The 16781-nt window shown below is 44.7% G+C and overlaps 1 protein-coding gene across 4 annotated transcripts in view; it reads right to left on the reverse strand.

Moving 5' to 3' along the window:
- TTLL9 (tubulin tyrosine ligase like 9) overlaps positions 1-15737 on the reverse strand; it is a 27728-nt gene extending 11991 nt beyond the window's left edge. For all 4 annotated transcript variants that reach the window (XM_074969807.1, XM_074969808.1, XM_074969806.1 and 1 more), the window contains exons 1-5: positions 15662-15737; positions 14755-14801; positions 12578-12670; positions 11459-11570; positions 10376-10561 (exon numbers count right to left, since the gene is read on the reverse strand). In XM_074969807.1, coding sequence (XP_074825908.1) covers positions 10376-10561; positions 11459-11570; positions 12578-12670; positions 14755-14801; positions 15662-15676 — 453 coding nt within the window. In that variant the 5' untranslated portion in view covers positions 15677-15737. The remainder of the gene's footprint in view (positions 1-10375; positions 10562-11458; positions 11571-12577; positions 12671-14754; positions 14802-15661) is intronic.
- Between the last annotated feature and the right edge of the window lie 1044 nt (positions 15738-16781).

Genomic DNA, 16781 nt, shown 5'->3' on the forward strand with positions numbered 1-16781 from the left:
GAATAAGTCAGTGCTTTTCCATATTGAGTTTAAAAAGGCTGAAGATGCTATTTTATGTAAAGCTATAAAAAGCAAATATTTTATGGTGTGTGGTGATATAAGGCTTTTAATGGGATGGTGACAGTATTCATGAGTGGGAATGCCATGAGTTATATAAGCCATTCCAAAGGAGAGGCAATAAAACCTTTACATCACCACATGCCATCATGGGTTTTGGTTATCCCACATTTTAGACAACAGTTACCTTAGATTTTGTAAGTAGTTTAAAAAGTTTTTATTGGGACTATTTTTCACATCTGTCTATGTGTAAAGCCAGGTTGCCTTAGTTACTAGCTACAGGCCTTGGAGTGACAGTAAAGTTAAATTTTAAAAACCTCTAAAAATGAAGCTATTTTCTATAAATCCAGGGTGACATGATTTTAAGATCCAGTCCTTCAAGACCTTAGGAAGATAGGCCAAGGATAGAAACAAGCTGCTTTACACCATTGGAAATCCTGGAATCCCAGTTCTCCAATGTGATAAAACCAGTGTTTCTAGCTTCAAACTGCCACTGAGCCAAGACAGTGTATCATCTCTCCACGTTTAAGTTCCCATTTTCCCTGCTGCACATTTGTGGGAAAAGAAGTAAAGTGGCCTGGGACCAGAATTGCATACACCCCCTCTAAACACAATTGCAACACACGCAGGGTCTGTCTGAGACTGCAAGGTCTAGGTCCTTTCAAGAGCACAGAGTGACATGAGGAGTAACACAAAGTTTATCTTTACTTGTGTGTTTTGAGGTCAGCCACAAACTACTTCATTCCAGTTGTTGGTATAATTTTTGTGACCACAATCTTTTAATATAGTCTCATTTATTGTATTCAGGTTATTTCCAATGATAATTGAGTTTGTGGTCACAAAATATAAGCTTAATATAAGGTTTCTTGTTGCTGATTAACCCAAATTAACATTTGTAGACTTGGATAATCACTAGCTGTTATCCTCATGGCTGTAATTAAACTGTTAGTTTGCATAATTGCCTCCCATTCACTACTCATAAGCCCTCTCTTATTGATAGGCCTGATCTGCAGAGTGAGACAAACTATCTTGTCCCCTCCTACCAGACCTGCTGTGCAGAGCAAAGTGACTGTCCTGTTAAGAACCTAAGACTGGCCATACTGCATCAGACCTAGCCCAGTGTCCCGTCTTCCAACAGTGGCCAGTACCAGATGTTTCAGAGAATGATCAGAACAGGGCAATTTATCTAGTGACCCCATCCCTTGTCATCCAGTCCCAGCTTCCTTAACCTCCATGAACGTACCTAATTCTATCCCTTTCCTAATGGTTCCTTAGTAACAGCCGTGTTAGTCTGTACTCGTAAAAAGAAAAAAGAAAAGGAGTACTTGTGGCACCTTAGAGACTAACCAGTTTATTTGAACATGAGCTTTCGTGAGCTACAGCTCACTTCATCGGATGCATAGCATATCGTGGAAACTGCAGAAGACATTATATACACACAGAGACCATGAAACAAAACTTCCTCCCACCCCACTGTCCTGCTCGTAACAGCTTATCTAAAGTGATCATCAAGGAGGGCCATTTCCAGCACAAATCCAGGTTTTCTCACCCTTCCCCCCCCCCCCCCCAGACACACATACAAACTCACTCTCCTGCTGGTAATAGCCCATCCCTCTTTGAAACCTCTCTTTATAATGCGCATGATAATCAAGGTGGGTCATTTCCAGCACTAATCCAGGTTTTCTCACCACCACCACCCCACACACACACACACACCCCCCTCCAAAAACCACACACACAAACTCACTCTCCTGCTGGCAATAGCTCATCTTACAATTGTAAGATGAGCTATTGCCAGCAGGAGAGTGAGTTTGTGTGTGTGGTTTTTGGAGGGGGGTGTGTGGGGGGGGGGTGGTGAGAAAACCTGGATTAGTGCTGGAAATGACCCACCTTGATTATCATGCGCATTATAAAGAGAGGTTTCAAAGAGGGATGGGCTATTACCAGCAGGAGAGTGAGTTTGTATGTGTGTCGGGGGGGGGGGGGGAGGGTGAGAAAACCTGGATTTGTGCTGGAAATGGCCCTCCTTGATGATCACTTTAGATAAGCTGTTATGAGCAGGACAGTGGGTGGGAGGAAGTTTTGTTTCATGGTCTCTGTGTGTATATAATGTCTTCTGCAGTTTCCACAATATGCTATGCATCCGATGAAGTGAGCTGTAGCTCACGAAAGCTCATGCTCAAATAAACTGGTTAGTCTCTAAGGTGCCACAAGTACTCCTTTTCTTTTTTCTAATGGTTCCTAACATTCTATTAGCTCTTTTGATGGCCACTGCACATTGAGCTGATGTTTTCAGAGAACTATCCACAGTGATTCCAACATCTCTGTTGTGAGTGGTAACAGCGAATTTAGATGCCATCATTTTGTATATATAGTTGGGATTATCTTTTCCAATGTGCCGTACTTTGCATTTATCAACATTGAATTTCATCTGCCAATTTGTTGCTCAATCATAGAATCATAGAAATGTAGGATTGGAAGGGACCTCGATAAGTCATCTACTTTAGTCCTCTGCACTGATGCAGGACTAAGTATTATCTAGACCATCCCTGACAGGTGTTTGTCTGACCTGCTCTTAAAAGCTCCAGTGATGGAGATTCCACAACCTCTCTAGGTCATTTGTTCCAGTGCTTAACTATCCTTACAGTTAGGAAGTTTTTTCTAATGCGAACCTAAATCTCTCTTGCTGTAATTCAAGCCCATTATTTCTTGTCCTGTCCTCAGTGGTTAAGGAGAACAGTTTATCACCCTCCTCCTTGTAACAACCTTTTATGTACTTGAAAGCTGTTCTCATGTGCTCCCTCAGTCTTCTCTCTCCAGACTAAACAAAGCCAATTTTTTCAACCTTTCCTCATCGGTCATGTTTTCTACACCTTTAATCGTTTTTGTTGCTCTCCTCTGGACTTTCTCTAATTTGTCTACATCTTTCCCAAAGTGTGGTGCCCAGAACTGGACAAAATACTCTAGTTGAGGCCTTATCAGTGCTGAGTAGAGAGGAAGAATTACTACTTATGTCTTGCTTACAACACATCTGTTAATACATCCCAGAATGACATTCACGACTCATTTAGTTTGTGATCCACTATAACTAGTGCATTCTTTTCTGCAGTACTCCTTCCTAGGCAGTCATTTCCCTTTTTGAATTTGTGCAACTGATTATTCCTTCCTAAACATAGTACTTTATTTGTCCTTATTGAATTTCATCCTATTTAATTCAGATAATTTCTCCAGTTTGTCAAAATCATTTTGAATTCTAATCCTATCCTCCAAAGCACTTGCAACCCCTCCCAGCTTGGTATCATATGCAAACTTCGTAAGTGTACTCTCTATGCCATTATCCAAATCATTTATGAAGACATTGAATAGAACCAGACTCAGGACAGATCCCTGCAGGACCCCACTCGATATGCCCTTCAAGCTTGACTGAGAACTATTGATAACTATTCTCTGAGAATAGCATCCCCGATACCATCAAGGCAAACCTTGTGGCTGAACTTTGTGACTTTGTCCTCACCCACAACTATTTCACATTTGGGGACAATTTATATCTTCAAGTCAGCGGGACTGCTACAGGTACCCGCATGGCCCCTCAGTATGCCAACATTTTTATGGCTGACTTAGAACAATGCTTCCTCAGCTCTCGTCCCCTTACACCCCTACTCTACTTGCGCTACATTGATGACATCTTCATCATCTGGACCCATGGGAAGGAGGCCCTTGAGGAATTCCACCAAAATGTCAACGATTTCCACCCTACCATCAACCTCAGCCTGGACCAGTCTACACAAGAGGTCCACTTCCTAGACACTACAGTGCTAATAAGCGATGGTCACATAAACACCACCCTATACTGGAAACCTACGGACCACTATACTTACCTACATGCCTCCAGCTTTCGTCCAGACCACATCACACGATCCACTGACTACAGCCAAACTCTAAGATACAACCGCATTTGCTCCAAACCCTCAGACAGAGACAAACACCTACAAGATCTCTATCAAGCGTTCTTAAAACTGCAATACCCACCTGGTGAAGTGAAGAAACAGACTGACATAGCCAGAAGGGTACCAAGAAGTCACCTACTACAAGACAGGCCCAACAAAGAAAGTAACAGAACACCACTAGCCGTCACCTACAGCCCCCAACTAAAACCTCTCCAGCGCATCATCAAGGATCTACAACCTATCCTAAAGGATGATCCCTCACTCTCACAGGCCTTGGGAGACAGGCCAGTCCTTGCTTATGGACAGCCCTCCAACCTGAAGCAAATACTCACCAGCAACTACACACCACACAACAAAAACACCAACCCAGGAACCAAACCCTGCTACAAACCCTGGTGCCAACTCTGTCCACATATCTATTCAAGGGACACCATCATAGGACCTAACCACATCAGCCACACCATCAAGGGCTCATTCACCTGCACATCTACCAATGTGATATATGCCATCATGTGCCAGCAATGCCCCTCTGCCATGTACACTGGTCAAACCAGACAGTCTCTAAGCAAAAGAATAAATGGACACAAATCTGACATCACGAATCATAACATTCAAAAACCAGTAGGAGAACACTTCCATCTCGCCGGTCACTCAATAACAGACCTAAAAGCGGCAATTCTTCAACAAAAAAACTTCAAAAACAGACTCCAACGTGAAGCTGCAGAACTGGAATTAATTTGCAAACTGGATACCATCAGATTAGGCCTGAATAGAGACTGGGAGCGGTTGGGTCATTACAAAACCTAAACTTAATTTCCCCCATACTAATTTCTCCCTACTGTTACTCATACCTTCTTGTCAACTGTCTGTAAAGGGCCACTCTCTTACCACTTCAAAAGTTATTTTTCCTCCCTTGGTATCCTGTTAATTGATTTATCTCATTAGACTGATCTCACACTTGGTAAGGCAACCCCCATCCTTTCATGTATTTATACTTGCTCCTGTATTTTCACTCCATGCATTTGATGAAGTGGGTTCTAACCCACGAAAGCTTGTGCCCAAATAAATTTGTTAGTCTCTCAGGTGCCACAAGGACTCCTCATTATTTTTGCTGATACAGACTAACATGGCTACCACTCTGAAACCTATTCTCTGAGTATGGTTTTCCAACCAGTTGTGCACCCACCTTTAGGTTCATCTAGGCTATATTTCTCTAGTTTGTTTATGAGACAGTCATATGAGACAGTATCAAAAGCCTTATTAAAATCAAAATATATCACACCTACTTCTTTCCTCCTATTCATAAGCTTGTTACCCTGTCAAAGAAGCATATTAAGTTAGTTTGACACAATTTGTTCTTGACAAATCCATGATGAATGTTACTTATCACCTTATTTTCTTCTAGATGCTTACAAATTGCTTGACTGTTTGCTCCATTATCTTTCCAGTTGCTGAAGTTAAGATGATTCGTCTATAATTCCCTTGGTTGTCCTTATTCCCTGTTTTAAAACTATGTACTATATTTGCCCTTTTCCAGTCCTCAAGTACCTCGTCCGTCCTCCTCAGTTCTCGTCGTCCAGTTTAGTGAGATCCCTTTGTAACTCTTTGCAGTCAGCTTTGGAATTAACTATCTTGAGTAATTTTGTATTGTCTTCAAAATTTGCTACCTCAATGTTTACTCCTTTTTCCAGATCATTTATGAATACATTGAACAGCACTGGTCCCAGTACAGAACCTTGGGGGATCCTGCTATTTACCTCTCTCCACTGTGAAAACTGACCATTTATTCCTACCCTTTTTTCCCTATCTTTTAACCAGTTTCTAAGCCATGAGAGGACCTTCCCTCTGATCCCATGACTACCTACTTTCCTTAAGAGCCTTTGGTGAGGGACCTTGCCAAAGGCTTTCTGAAAGTCCAAGTATACTCTGTCTAGGGATTACTCATCCATGTTTATTGACATCCTCAAATAATTTTAATAGACTGATGAAGCAAGATTTCCCTTAACAAAAGCCATATTGACTCTTCCCCAATATATCGTGCTCATCTATGTGTCTGATAATTCTGTTCTTTACTACAGTTTTAACCAGGTTGCCTGGTACTTAAGGCTTACTGGCCTGTAATTGCCAGGATTGCTGCTGGAGCCTATTTTAAAAATTGGCATTACATTAGCTATCCACCAGTCATCTGGTATAGAGGATGATTTAAGCAATAGGTTAAGTAACACAATTAGTAGTTCCCTCAGAACTCTTAGGTGAATACCATCTGGGCCTGGTGACTTATTACTGTTTAATTTATCAGTTTGTTCCAAAACCTCCTCTATTGACACATCCACCCAGGACAGTTCCTCAGATCTGTCACCTAAAAAGAATGACTCGGGTGTGGGAATCTCCCTCACATCTGCTGCAGTGAAGACTGATGCAAAGGATTCATTTAGCTTCTCTGCAAAGGCCTTGGCTTCCTTGAGTGCTCCTTTAGCACCTCGATTATCTGGTGGCTCCACTGATATTTTGGCAGGCTTCCTGCTTCTGAGGTACTTAAACAAAATTTTGCTGTTAGTTTGTACATGTACATTGGCCAAACTGGACAGTCTCTACGTAAAAGAATAAATGGACACAAATCAGACGTCAAGAATTATAACATTCAAAAACCAGTCGGAGAACACTTCAATCTCTCTGGTCACTCGATTACAGACCGAAAAGTGGCAATTCTTCAACAAAAAAACTTCAAAAACAGACTCCAACGAGAGACTGCTGAATTGGAATTAATTTGCAAACTGGATACAATTAACTTAGGCTTGAATAAAGACTGGGAGTGGATGGGTCATTACACAAAGTAAAACTATTTCCCCATGTTTATTCCCTCCCCGCAACTGCTGGAAATGGCCCACCTTGATTCTCACTACAAACGGTCCATCCCCCCCATTCCACCCCCCCGCTGGTAATAGCTCACCTTACCTGATCACTCTTGTTACAGTGTGTATGGTAATACCCATTGTTTCATGTTCTTTGTGTATTTTTCACTACATGCATCCGATGAAGTGAGCTGTAGTTCACGAAAGCTTATGCTCAAATAAATTTGTTAGTCTCTAAGGTGCCACAAGTCCTCCTTTTCTTTTTGCGGATACAGACTAACACGGCTGCTACTCTGAAACCTGTTAGTTTGTGTGTCTTTCGCTAGTTGCTCTTCAAATTCTTTTTTGGACTGCCTTAATTATACTTTTATACTTGACTGCCCAAGTTTATGTTCCTTTGTTTTCCGCAGAAGGATTTGACTTCCAGTTTTTAAAAGATGTCTTTTTGTCTCTAACCACCTCTTTTACTGTTGTTTAGCCCCAGTGGCATTTTTGGTCCTCTTACTGTTTCTTTTTTATTTGGGGGTATACATGTACTTTGAGCCTCTATTATGGTGTCATTAAAAAGTTTTCATGCAGCACACAGGCATTTCACTCTTGTGACAGTTCCTTTTAATTTCCGTTTAACTAGCCTCCTCGTTTTTGTGTCGTTCCTCTTTTTGAAGTTAAATGCTACTGTGGTGGGTTTCTTTGGTATTTTCCTCCCTACAAGTATGTTATATTTAATTACATTATGGTTGCTATTACCAAGCGATTCAGCTATATGCACCTCTTAGACTAGATTCTGTGCACCAATTAGGACTAAATCAAGAATTGTCTCTCCCCTTGTGGGTTCCAAGACTAGCAGCTCCAAGAAGCAGCCACGAATGGTGTCGAGCAGTTTTATTTTTGCATCCCATCCTGAGTGATATGTTCCCAGTCAACATGGGGATACTTGAAATCTCCCATTATTATTGGTTTTTCTATTTTTGTAGCCTCTCTATTCTCCCTGAGCATGTTACAGTCACCGTCCTCATCGAGTTAGGTGGTCAGTAGTATATTCTTCTCCTGTACTCTTACTAGTCAAGCATGGAATCTCTACTGTAGAGTTTCTATTATACTGTTTGATTCATTTAAGTTTTTTACTATACTTGCCTTTATGCTTTCTTTTGCATATAATGCCACTCCCCCACCAGCATGACCTACTTTGTCATTCTTATATATTTTGCACCCTGGTATTACCATGTCCCATTGATTATCATCGTTCCACCAAGTTTCTGTGATGCCTATTTTATCAATACCCATGTTGTGAGACTCACAGATGGGTGTACATTTAATTATGCACTATGGTACAATGTTCATGATGTTAAATGGTTTAAGTCATCTGGCAGCAGGATGGCATTTCTAGGCTCCATTCACTACACTGGCAATTTCTAAAGGAAGCACATGTTTTCTTGGTCCCAAGGATACGCATCCAAGTGGAAGTTACTGCAGACAGCACAACTCCGTTTGGGTCTCAGGGGAGAAATGGGGTTTCAGAAGGCAGGAGGAGCCAGCCACTGGATTCAGAAAAGGTTCTTGTTCCCCAACCCTAAAGCACAATGAGGAAGAAATGCCAGCCAGATGCAGACTAGCTGGCTTTGCTAAGGTTACACGCAAGGGGTCCCTCATCCCAGAATGCAGTGAACAGAATGCAAATCAGCTTTTTAAACTGGCTGGATTTAAAAGGGTTATATTAGGTGCAGTGTGTCTCCTTTAAAGCTACTGGCTTTCTTCTCCAGTATTACTTCAGGGGTCACAATAGACTTGGTTAACACAAAGGTCCAGTTAAGCAGAGTTATACTCTGTGCACACACGGGGTTTAACTGACTGACTTCAGCAGAGTTCGGCTAGGGATGAATTTGGCAGTGAGAGCCCGTGGGGACTTCCCTGTTGCTTCAGCAAATCAGCACAATCTGTATCTTAACATAGCAACTTCTTACATTCACAGGCTCTCCCCACCAATATTCACACATTGTTTTCACAGTTCGGTTACTTTGGCTCTGCAAATAAATGGGGTTATTTTTCAATTTTTGAAATAAGTTATTACAAAAGAAGGAACATCAACCAGAAGATAGGAGAAACAGCACTTCTGACCAATGACCATAGACGTGGACTCCGTGGGTGCTCCAATGGTATTAACACCATTAATTTGGACTTGAATAGGGACTGGGAGTAGCTGGCTCACTACAAAAGCAACTTTCCCTCTCTTGGTCTTGACACCTCCTCATCAATTATTGGGAGTGGACCACATTCAACCTGATTGAATTGGCCCTGTCAACACTGGTTCTCCACTTGTCAGGTAACTCCCTTCTCTTCAATAATGCCTGCATCTGGAATTTTCACTCCATGCATCTGAAGAAGTGGGTTTTTTACCACGAAAGCTTATGCCCAGATAAATTTGTTAGTCTTTAAGGTGCCACCAGACTCCTTGTTGTTATTGTGTCAGATTATTCATCTCTTTGGAGCATCCTAATTCATCTGAGCACACCCTACTGAGGTGAATGGGCCATTCCACACATCAACAGTACTCCTGTACTGCAGAGCCTGTTCCATTGCACTAGCTCCCTGAAGTAGATACAAAGTTTGGGGCTCCCTGCTATTCCTCTTGCTGCCTCCAGCTGTGGATGTGCTCCTCAGCCCATCAGTTACCATCCCCCTTTCTTCCCATGGCCCTTTCAGCCCTACCGGGGGCACGGTGGGGCCAGGAGGAGGGCAGAGCTCGTAGCCAAAGTGGTAGATCATTCCCCTCCCACAGGTGCCCTCCAATCATGCCCCCTCACTAACTCCTCTTCCTCAAGAAACAAGGGAAATTAACTGCCCCAAAACATGGCTAATGCAGGTCTTGTTTATAGTGCCTTTGCCAGTATAGCTATGCCAGCTAGACTTACCCCTTCGTAGTACCCTCTTCAATTCAAGAAGTGCATTTCAGATTCCTGCTGGCACTGCCAGTCTGACGTGCCTTCTCTGGCTTGTCAGATTGGGTTTATATCTGCTGCTGAATCACAGCGCCACTCATTAGACTACTTCCTGGGCTGGTGAACCACCTGTGGCTCATTAATTTTATACCAGTGTAAGTCCATGGATTTCACTGGGGTTGCTCCTGATTTACACTGCTGCAAGTGAGGAGAGAATCAGGCACAGACTCCAGGGTGCTCCGGGGCTCAAGCACCCCTGGAAAAAAATAGTTGGGGTGGTCAACACCCACCAGCCACAGCTGTTCAGCTGTTCTACAGCTGGCATGGGGCCTCGGGGGAGAGGGCACAGGAAGAGGCAGAGTGAGGGTGGGGCCTCGAGGGACGGGGTGGAGTGGGGCGGGGCCGGGCCTTGGGGGCAGAGTTGGGGTGGAACACCCACCAGGAAAAATAAAAGTCGGCGCCTGTGACCACCTGGCTAAGCAATGCCTGCTATGGATTTGTGTGCATACTCTTCTCTCCCCACAGAACACCCAAGTGAGCAATGTCTCCTCTGAATTGTCCCCTGGGACAGGACCATACTTACTGGTTTCATAATCCAGGTTATGCCAGGATTCTTGCGAAATTCTTCCACAAACAAGTGGTACTCTGATGGCATCTCAAAGGTCTTCGGGAAAAAGTCACATTTTGTTGCCTCCAGCTTTCCTGCCTCTCTTTCTATCTGCTTCCGAAACCTCTTCAGGTTCTTCACTATGTAATTCTTACGAGTCAGCTGAGTGGAAAGAGAAATACAAGAGCAGACTCTGCAAATGTTAACACAAATTAATCATCACTCTTCTTTCACTTGAATTGCCCAGGAGATGAGATGTTTCTGGTGATATCTGGTAATAGATCTCAGCAGTGATGCCACAGGAGGTTAACTAACTGAGAAAACCAATGGGTAAATTTAGGGATTTCTTCCTTCTTTGTGGAGGAGCCTGCATGGTTGGTGTGTGCATGGGTTTTGGTTTGGGTTTTTTGTTTTTGTTCTTTAGTTCTCAGAAGGAGCAAGGGGAAGCTGTAACAATCCCCAGTGCATTATTTCTGGTCTAAAGCCTTTAGGTGTAGCTGCTATGCTGATTTCCAAGGTAAACACCAAGTTTTAGGGCCTGTCTATACTGAAAATACAATCATCTCAGATGACCTGGTTGCAATACAATTGTTCTCACATATATTTAAAACACAGTTCCATTTTGTAGTGCATATGGGACTTTACGTGCGTTTCTGCTTCTGCTAAAGCCCTGAACATGCTACATTCTGGAACTATGCTAGAACTGTCCCAAGGAAGAACTGTGCTACAACACAGTTGTCCTTGTAGTGTAGAGTTGGTCTTGGATTCCTGAGATGGTCCAGCTCAGCCTTCATGAGATTTATCAGATGTGGAATACAATAAATCTAGTGTAATGTTCCTGGGCAGAGCCACTCTTCTGTTTCCTAGAGTGACAGAGGTTGATAAATTCTGAGGAGGAGTTAGCACAGCAGTCAGGAGGGTATTAGGTTTCATGGCAGGGAATATTCCAAGGTATTTTCCATCAACAAGCTTTTCCCATGGAAGTTTACGACTATTTCTCCAAAACTATTTCCTCAAAACCATCCTGACCCATATATTTCACTCATAGTGGTTTCTTACCTCGTAGTGGTTCCGAAAGTGGCAGATACGAACATGTTCATCCATGTAGGTATGGTCAAAATTCTCCCGAAGCCAGCTGACATCACACCAGTAAAAATCCCACTCACCCTCCCTATAGGAAGAGGCAGAGACACAGCCGGTAAGGCAAGCACTAAGTTCTAGGTCATCACCACACCCACCCTTCTTGACAGCTACCACCTATCATCACCACCACAGCTTCCTTCTCTCCTTGCAGTTTTTCAGGCTAATAAAAAGCCTTGGTACACATGATTAATCAATTATTTTGTTTATTTTGTTCTTTAAAAGTTTAGGCTCTGAATTTTAATAGTTCCCATTATAATCAAGCCTGGTTTGGTCTGAACATACCAACGTATTAGGTATAAAAAAACAGTTATCATATTGATTCTTGACTACCAGGAGTTCAACTGAAATCATCCAATTACTTAGAAAAGCAGAAGCAGGACTTAGAATAGAGTCATCTACAACCAGGCAACTCCACTGAAGTCAGTTCCCACAAATTCAATGTGCGGCAGTCTTCCCCCTGAGTCAGTACTACATTATTTAATTGTATTTATAAGATCCTATTTAAGGGATGACAGATCAATAGCAACAGAACTAAAACTGAAAAACTATAGTCAGCAGTTCCTAGTCTTCAAACACAACAAATCAGTGAAAGAAAGAAAAAGCTAGAGACAGGATAAATGACCACAATACTAAATTAAGCAGGAATGAGAGAGACTGGCAGAGAAAAGAGACTGTACTGCACTGTAATTTTCAGCCACATTTAACAATAGTGGTCAAACACAGCTTCGTCTTCCCTCATTGAAGCAGCACTGAGATCAAATGTTCTGCTGATGTGCACAGTGTCACTCAGCTTCAACAAACCAATCAACCAGCCTTCATTCTAAAAAGGGTTGACCACACTTTGTTGAAAGAATGCTGAACTCATATGACCTGGTCCACAGCAGCGGTACAACAAAGTTCAGCATGAACTGACAAGGAGTTATGTTAGACACACATTTGCAAACTTGGTTGAAAATTCTAGTGGAGCCAGAGTTGAATATCACAAAAGAATAGGGAAGGCTAACCAGTTGCAAAGGGAAAGAATCTGGAGCTTACTCTTTTACTTCAACCCATCCTGGTCTCTGGCGCAGGATATCTAAGATAGTGTTTGTGAGCGCACATTTGAATCGGATGCAAGCTCTTGGTTCTCTGTGGAGAGGGAAAAAAAGACACCATACACTCTATGAAGTCCAAGAGCAAGCCTGCCACAAATGGAGATCTGGATTCTGTGCCTTGTTCTGCCACAGGCTCCTTGTATGACTTTAGGAAACTCACTAATCTCTTGTGCCTCAGGCTCCCTATCTGTACAATAATGATAATAATACTTCCCTATCTCACAGAAGTGTTGTGAAGATAAATTCATTAATATAGGCAAGGCGTTTATATACTATAGTGTCGAGCATCATCGGGAAGCCTATAAAGAAAATTAATTTTAAAATGAACTATGTTGAGACAACCAAAATCATTTTCATGTATGCCTTAACCAGTATATGTAAATATAATGTAATCTCCTGAAGTGCAGAGCATCTCACTCCCCTTTTTACTTTGATAGTTCAGACCTTCTAGTTATCCTCTAATCCAGGGGTTCTCAACCTTCTTCTTTCTGAGGCTCCCCCCAACATGCTCTAAAATTTCCAGGGCCCAGCAGACTCCAGAAAGGGCGTGGGGCTCCAGGCTTCAGCTGCGGGGGTACAGGGGGGGGAGAAGATGGGGGGTTCAGGGCTTCTGCCCCATAGGATGCTGGACTTTAGCCCTGTGGGGCTGGGGGCTCAGGGCTTCTGCCCACCGGGGCGCCCATCTTTAGCCCTGCGGAGTGGAAAGGGGGGGATTGGGGCTTTATCCCCACAGGACTCCAGGGTTCGGGGCTCCTGGCTTTATCCCCACAGGGTGCTGGGGCTGGGATCTTCTGCCCGCCGTGGCTTGGGAACCCCCTGAAATGACTCATGGACCCCCAGAAGGCCTCAGACCCCTGGTTGACACCTGCTTCTCTAATCAATAAGATAGCCTACATATTAGATAAAATTACATTTCAGCCATACCACCTTCTATTATGATCCCATCCAACCCTGCAGATTAAGTAAAAGGTTGGTCAGTGATGCACTACTGGATGTAAGCTACCAAGGATCACCTGTGTGCTGCAAGAAATGGTCCTACTGACTCTTTCCTCTAAGTCTGTAAATAATCAATGCCCCTAATTGAGTTATGAAGTGCTATGGTGCTGGAGGTACTATTTTTCAAATATGATACAAAAACAAGGTACTGACCACCTGTAGTCATTAAAAACACCAAGAAACTTTGGGTTAATTTCAGTGTCCTGGTCAAGTTCCATCTCAAGTAATTATTTTGCCTACCTAGAATTCCCCCTGCTGATTCAACTGATACTGTCTATTTCTTGTGCTAAATTGTTATGCACTGTTACCAAGCACTGTTAACTATTTGCTGTACTTCACCCCAGATGTAGCTGCATTTTAGTTGTGCATGAAATGATTCCCTACACAGTCTGAACATCAGTTTATTACATTTGGGATTCTTTGGGATGATGCAAGATCATGATTAGTGCTGGGCTGAGAAACAGATCTCATTTCAGGGGGATTCTGAAATTTTAGTTTTGTTCCAATTTGGAACAAAACCCCAACATTTTGAAATTCTGGAGCCCTGGCGCTGGGGTAGTCTGCTTGGAACTGCAGACTCTGGAGCCCTGAAGTCCTAGACTCTGAGATAATCCCCCTAGAGGGCTACCCCAGAGCCATGGACGCTGGAAACCCATCCTTCCCAGCAGCCTGCCAAGGAGCTGGACAGGCAAGCTGGCAAAAAAACAGGCAAGTTTCTGATGGAAATATTTTGAGACCTGTCTAGTTGCCGGAGGAACTTTGTCAAAATCGCACTGACTCCACAAAATATTTAAGTTATGACAAAAAAATGTTTTGTCAGAATTTTTCCAACCAACTCAAATCATTATCACAAACATATATTAGTAAGGAATATACAAGCCCGAGGATCTATGACTGAAGTGACAATACCAATTCCTATTTGAAAAGAAGCATGACCATCAAAGGCAGGCAAAACCCTGTTTATCAGAATAGTTGTGGAGGGAACAGTGATTGCACAAAGGCCACTGACCAGTTCTCGCAATGAGAAACAAATGTGAAGTAATACACAGCATATACCCACCCTCTTCATGTCCACATGCAAACATGTCATTCAATCTACCCTTCAGAAAAAGAATCACTCACCGTTCTTTCAGCTTCTGGTAACCATAAGACCCTTTATGGCCTGCATTCTGCAACAAGACAAGTAGAAAAATAACTTATAACAATTAAATGGGGAGAATAAGGCTGGTGCAGAATAAGTTGTAGACAGCCCCTTGGAGGGCACTTTGTCCTGTGCAATTTCACCAGTATCTTTACAGTTTTCACTAGGATGCTGGCATATACAGCATTTGCCAATCAGGGCTGAACCTGACCCTAACTTTTTAGAGCAGGGAATGTTTTCAAGCACACTGTTGGCATTTAAATAACAACCATGCCAACACTTCATGAAATTTTTTAAAAATGCGTTTGGTGTTCTTTTGATTTGCCCTCTGGATTTCAGCCTATTAGGGTTCCCATTCTCAGGCTTTTCCCTGCAACCACAAGGGCTAGAGACTTACCTTAAAATAAAAAGGAAAGCTGTGATTTTCCTGTAATCACTTGCCTCCAGGAGATGGGGCTTTAAGGCACACACCAACTATTACAAGCAGAGCCCTGCAAATCGGTGGAGATCTGCTTTATACCCGCGGACCATGTTTGAGGATGGCGGGCTGGATGCGGACACACATTCTGTATCCGCGCAGGGCCCCAGTGACAAGCGCCAGTAACACTGTCACAAGGGGGGCGGGGGGACCCTAGATTTGTACAGGCCTGGCTGCTATTAGGGTGTCCGGGGGCTACCCAGGCTGGAGAGCGCTTCCGGGGGGGCACAGTGCGTGTACCCAGCCCGTGGGGCGGCCTGCCCAGCTGCAGGGGGGCCGGACCCCCCCGGGCCGCGTGACCCCGTGGGGAAGGGGGGGCCGGGCCCCCCCAGGCCGCGTGACCCCGAGGGGGGGGCAGGCCCCCCAGGCCGCGTGACCCCGAGGGGAGGGGGGGGCCGCGCGGCCCTCACCTTATTCTTCGCCATGGCGCCACCTCCCCGCGGTTGGGGTCACCCCCGAGCCGCCGCCATCTTGCGCGTCTCGTCCCCATAGCAACCAACCTCTTCCCCTGCCCACCGCGCTGGGGGCGGGGCCAGGTGCCCGGGGGCTGCGGCCCGGGGCGGGGGGGCGGGAGCGCCACAGCCTCTGTCTGCCCTTGGGTCTGGACAAATCCCCATGGACTCCACTGGGCGCCTTGCCTGAGGAAGAACTGCAGGGTCACGGGTTCTGTTCCTGCCTCTGCCGTGGAGGGTCAGACCTTTGTCCAGTCCATGGCTCTTTCGGCCTCAGTTTCCCCACCTCACAGAGGCAGATCACGTGTCTCCCCCCACACACCCCGCCCCCGGCACAGTGGTGTCAGGACGTGGCTTTGAAAGCCTCAGCTGCTGGGTGCGAGAGAGACCCAACGTTATTCCAACCTGCCTGCAGCCTGTTTTCAAACGCAGGTTCACCCCCGTCCGCGCCCTTCCGCCCTGGCCTGGGGCCGGGTGCACGAAGCTGTACAGCCCGCAGCGTGCCAACGGGATCCCTGCCCCAAAGAGCTGAACGCCCGAAAGGCACAGTGGGTACGGCGCGGTATAAAGTCCCAGTCACAAGGACCGAAGCGTGTGTCCCCCTTACCATCCTACCAAGCACCTCGCAATATGTGATGGATTCAGCTTCACAGCGTGACTTACGGCCACTATCTCTGTTGCCCAGATGGGGAACGGAGGCGCAGGGAGACTAAGGGATTTGCCCCCCCAGATGGGGAATGGAGGCACAGGGAGACTAAGGGATTTGCCCCCCAGATGGGGAACGGAGGCACAGGGAGACTAAGGGATTTGCCCCCCAGATGGGGAACGGAGGCACAGGGAGACTAAGGGATTTGCCCAAGGTCACACAGGGAGTACCTGTGGCAAAAATCAAACCGCCATTGTCTCAGTCCCAGGCTAGCACCCAACCAGATCCAAAGTCCTCCAAAGTTCAGAAATGTTTGGATCAGGAATTTTGCCTGAATGCCTCTCGTTGCTGGGCATGAGCATGTAGCAAACAGGGCAGGTGGTTACTGCTGTCAGCTGGCATGCCTTGGGGAGTGGGTTGATGGAGGTATGT

The sequence above is a fragment of the Natator depressus genome, chromosome 13 (genome assembly GCF_965152275.1).
Source record: "Natator depressus isolate rNatDep1 chromosome 13, rNatDep2.hap1, whole genome shotgun sequence".
Taxonomy (NCBI): Eukaryota; Metazoa; Chordata; order Testudines; family Cheloniidae; genus Natator; species Natator depressus.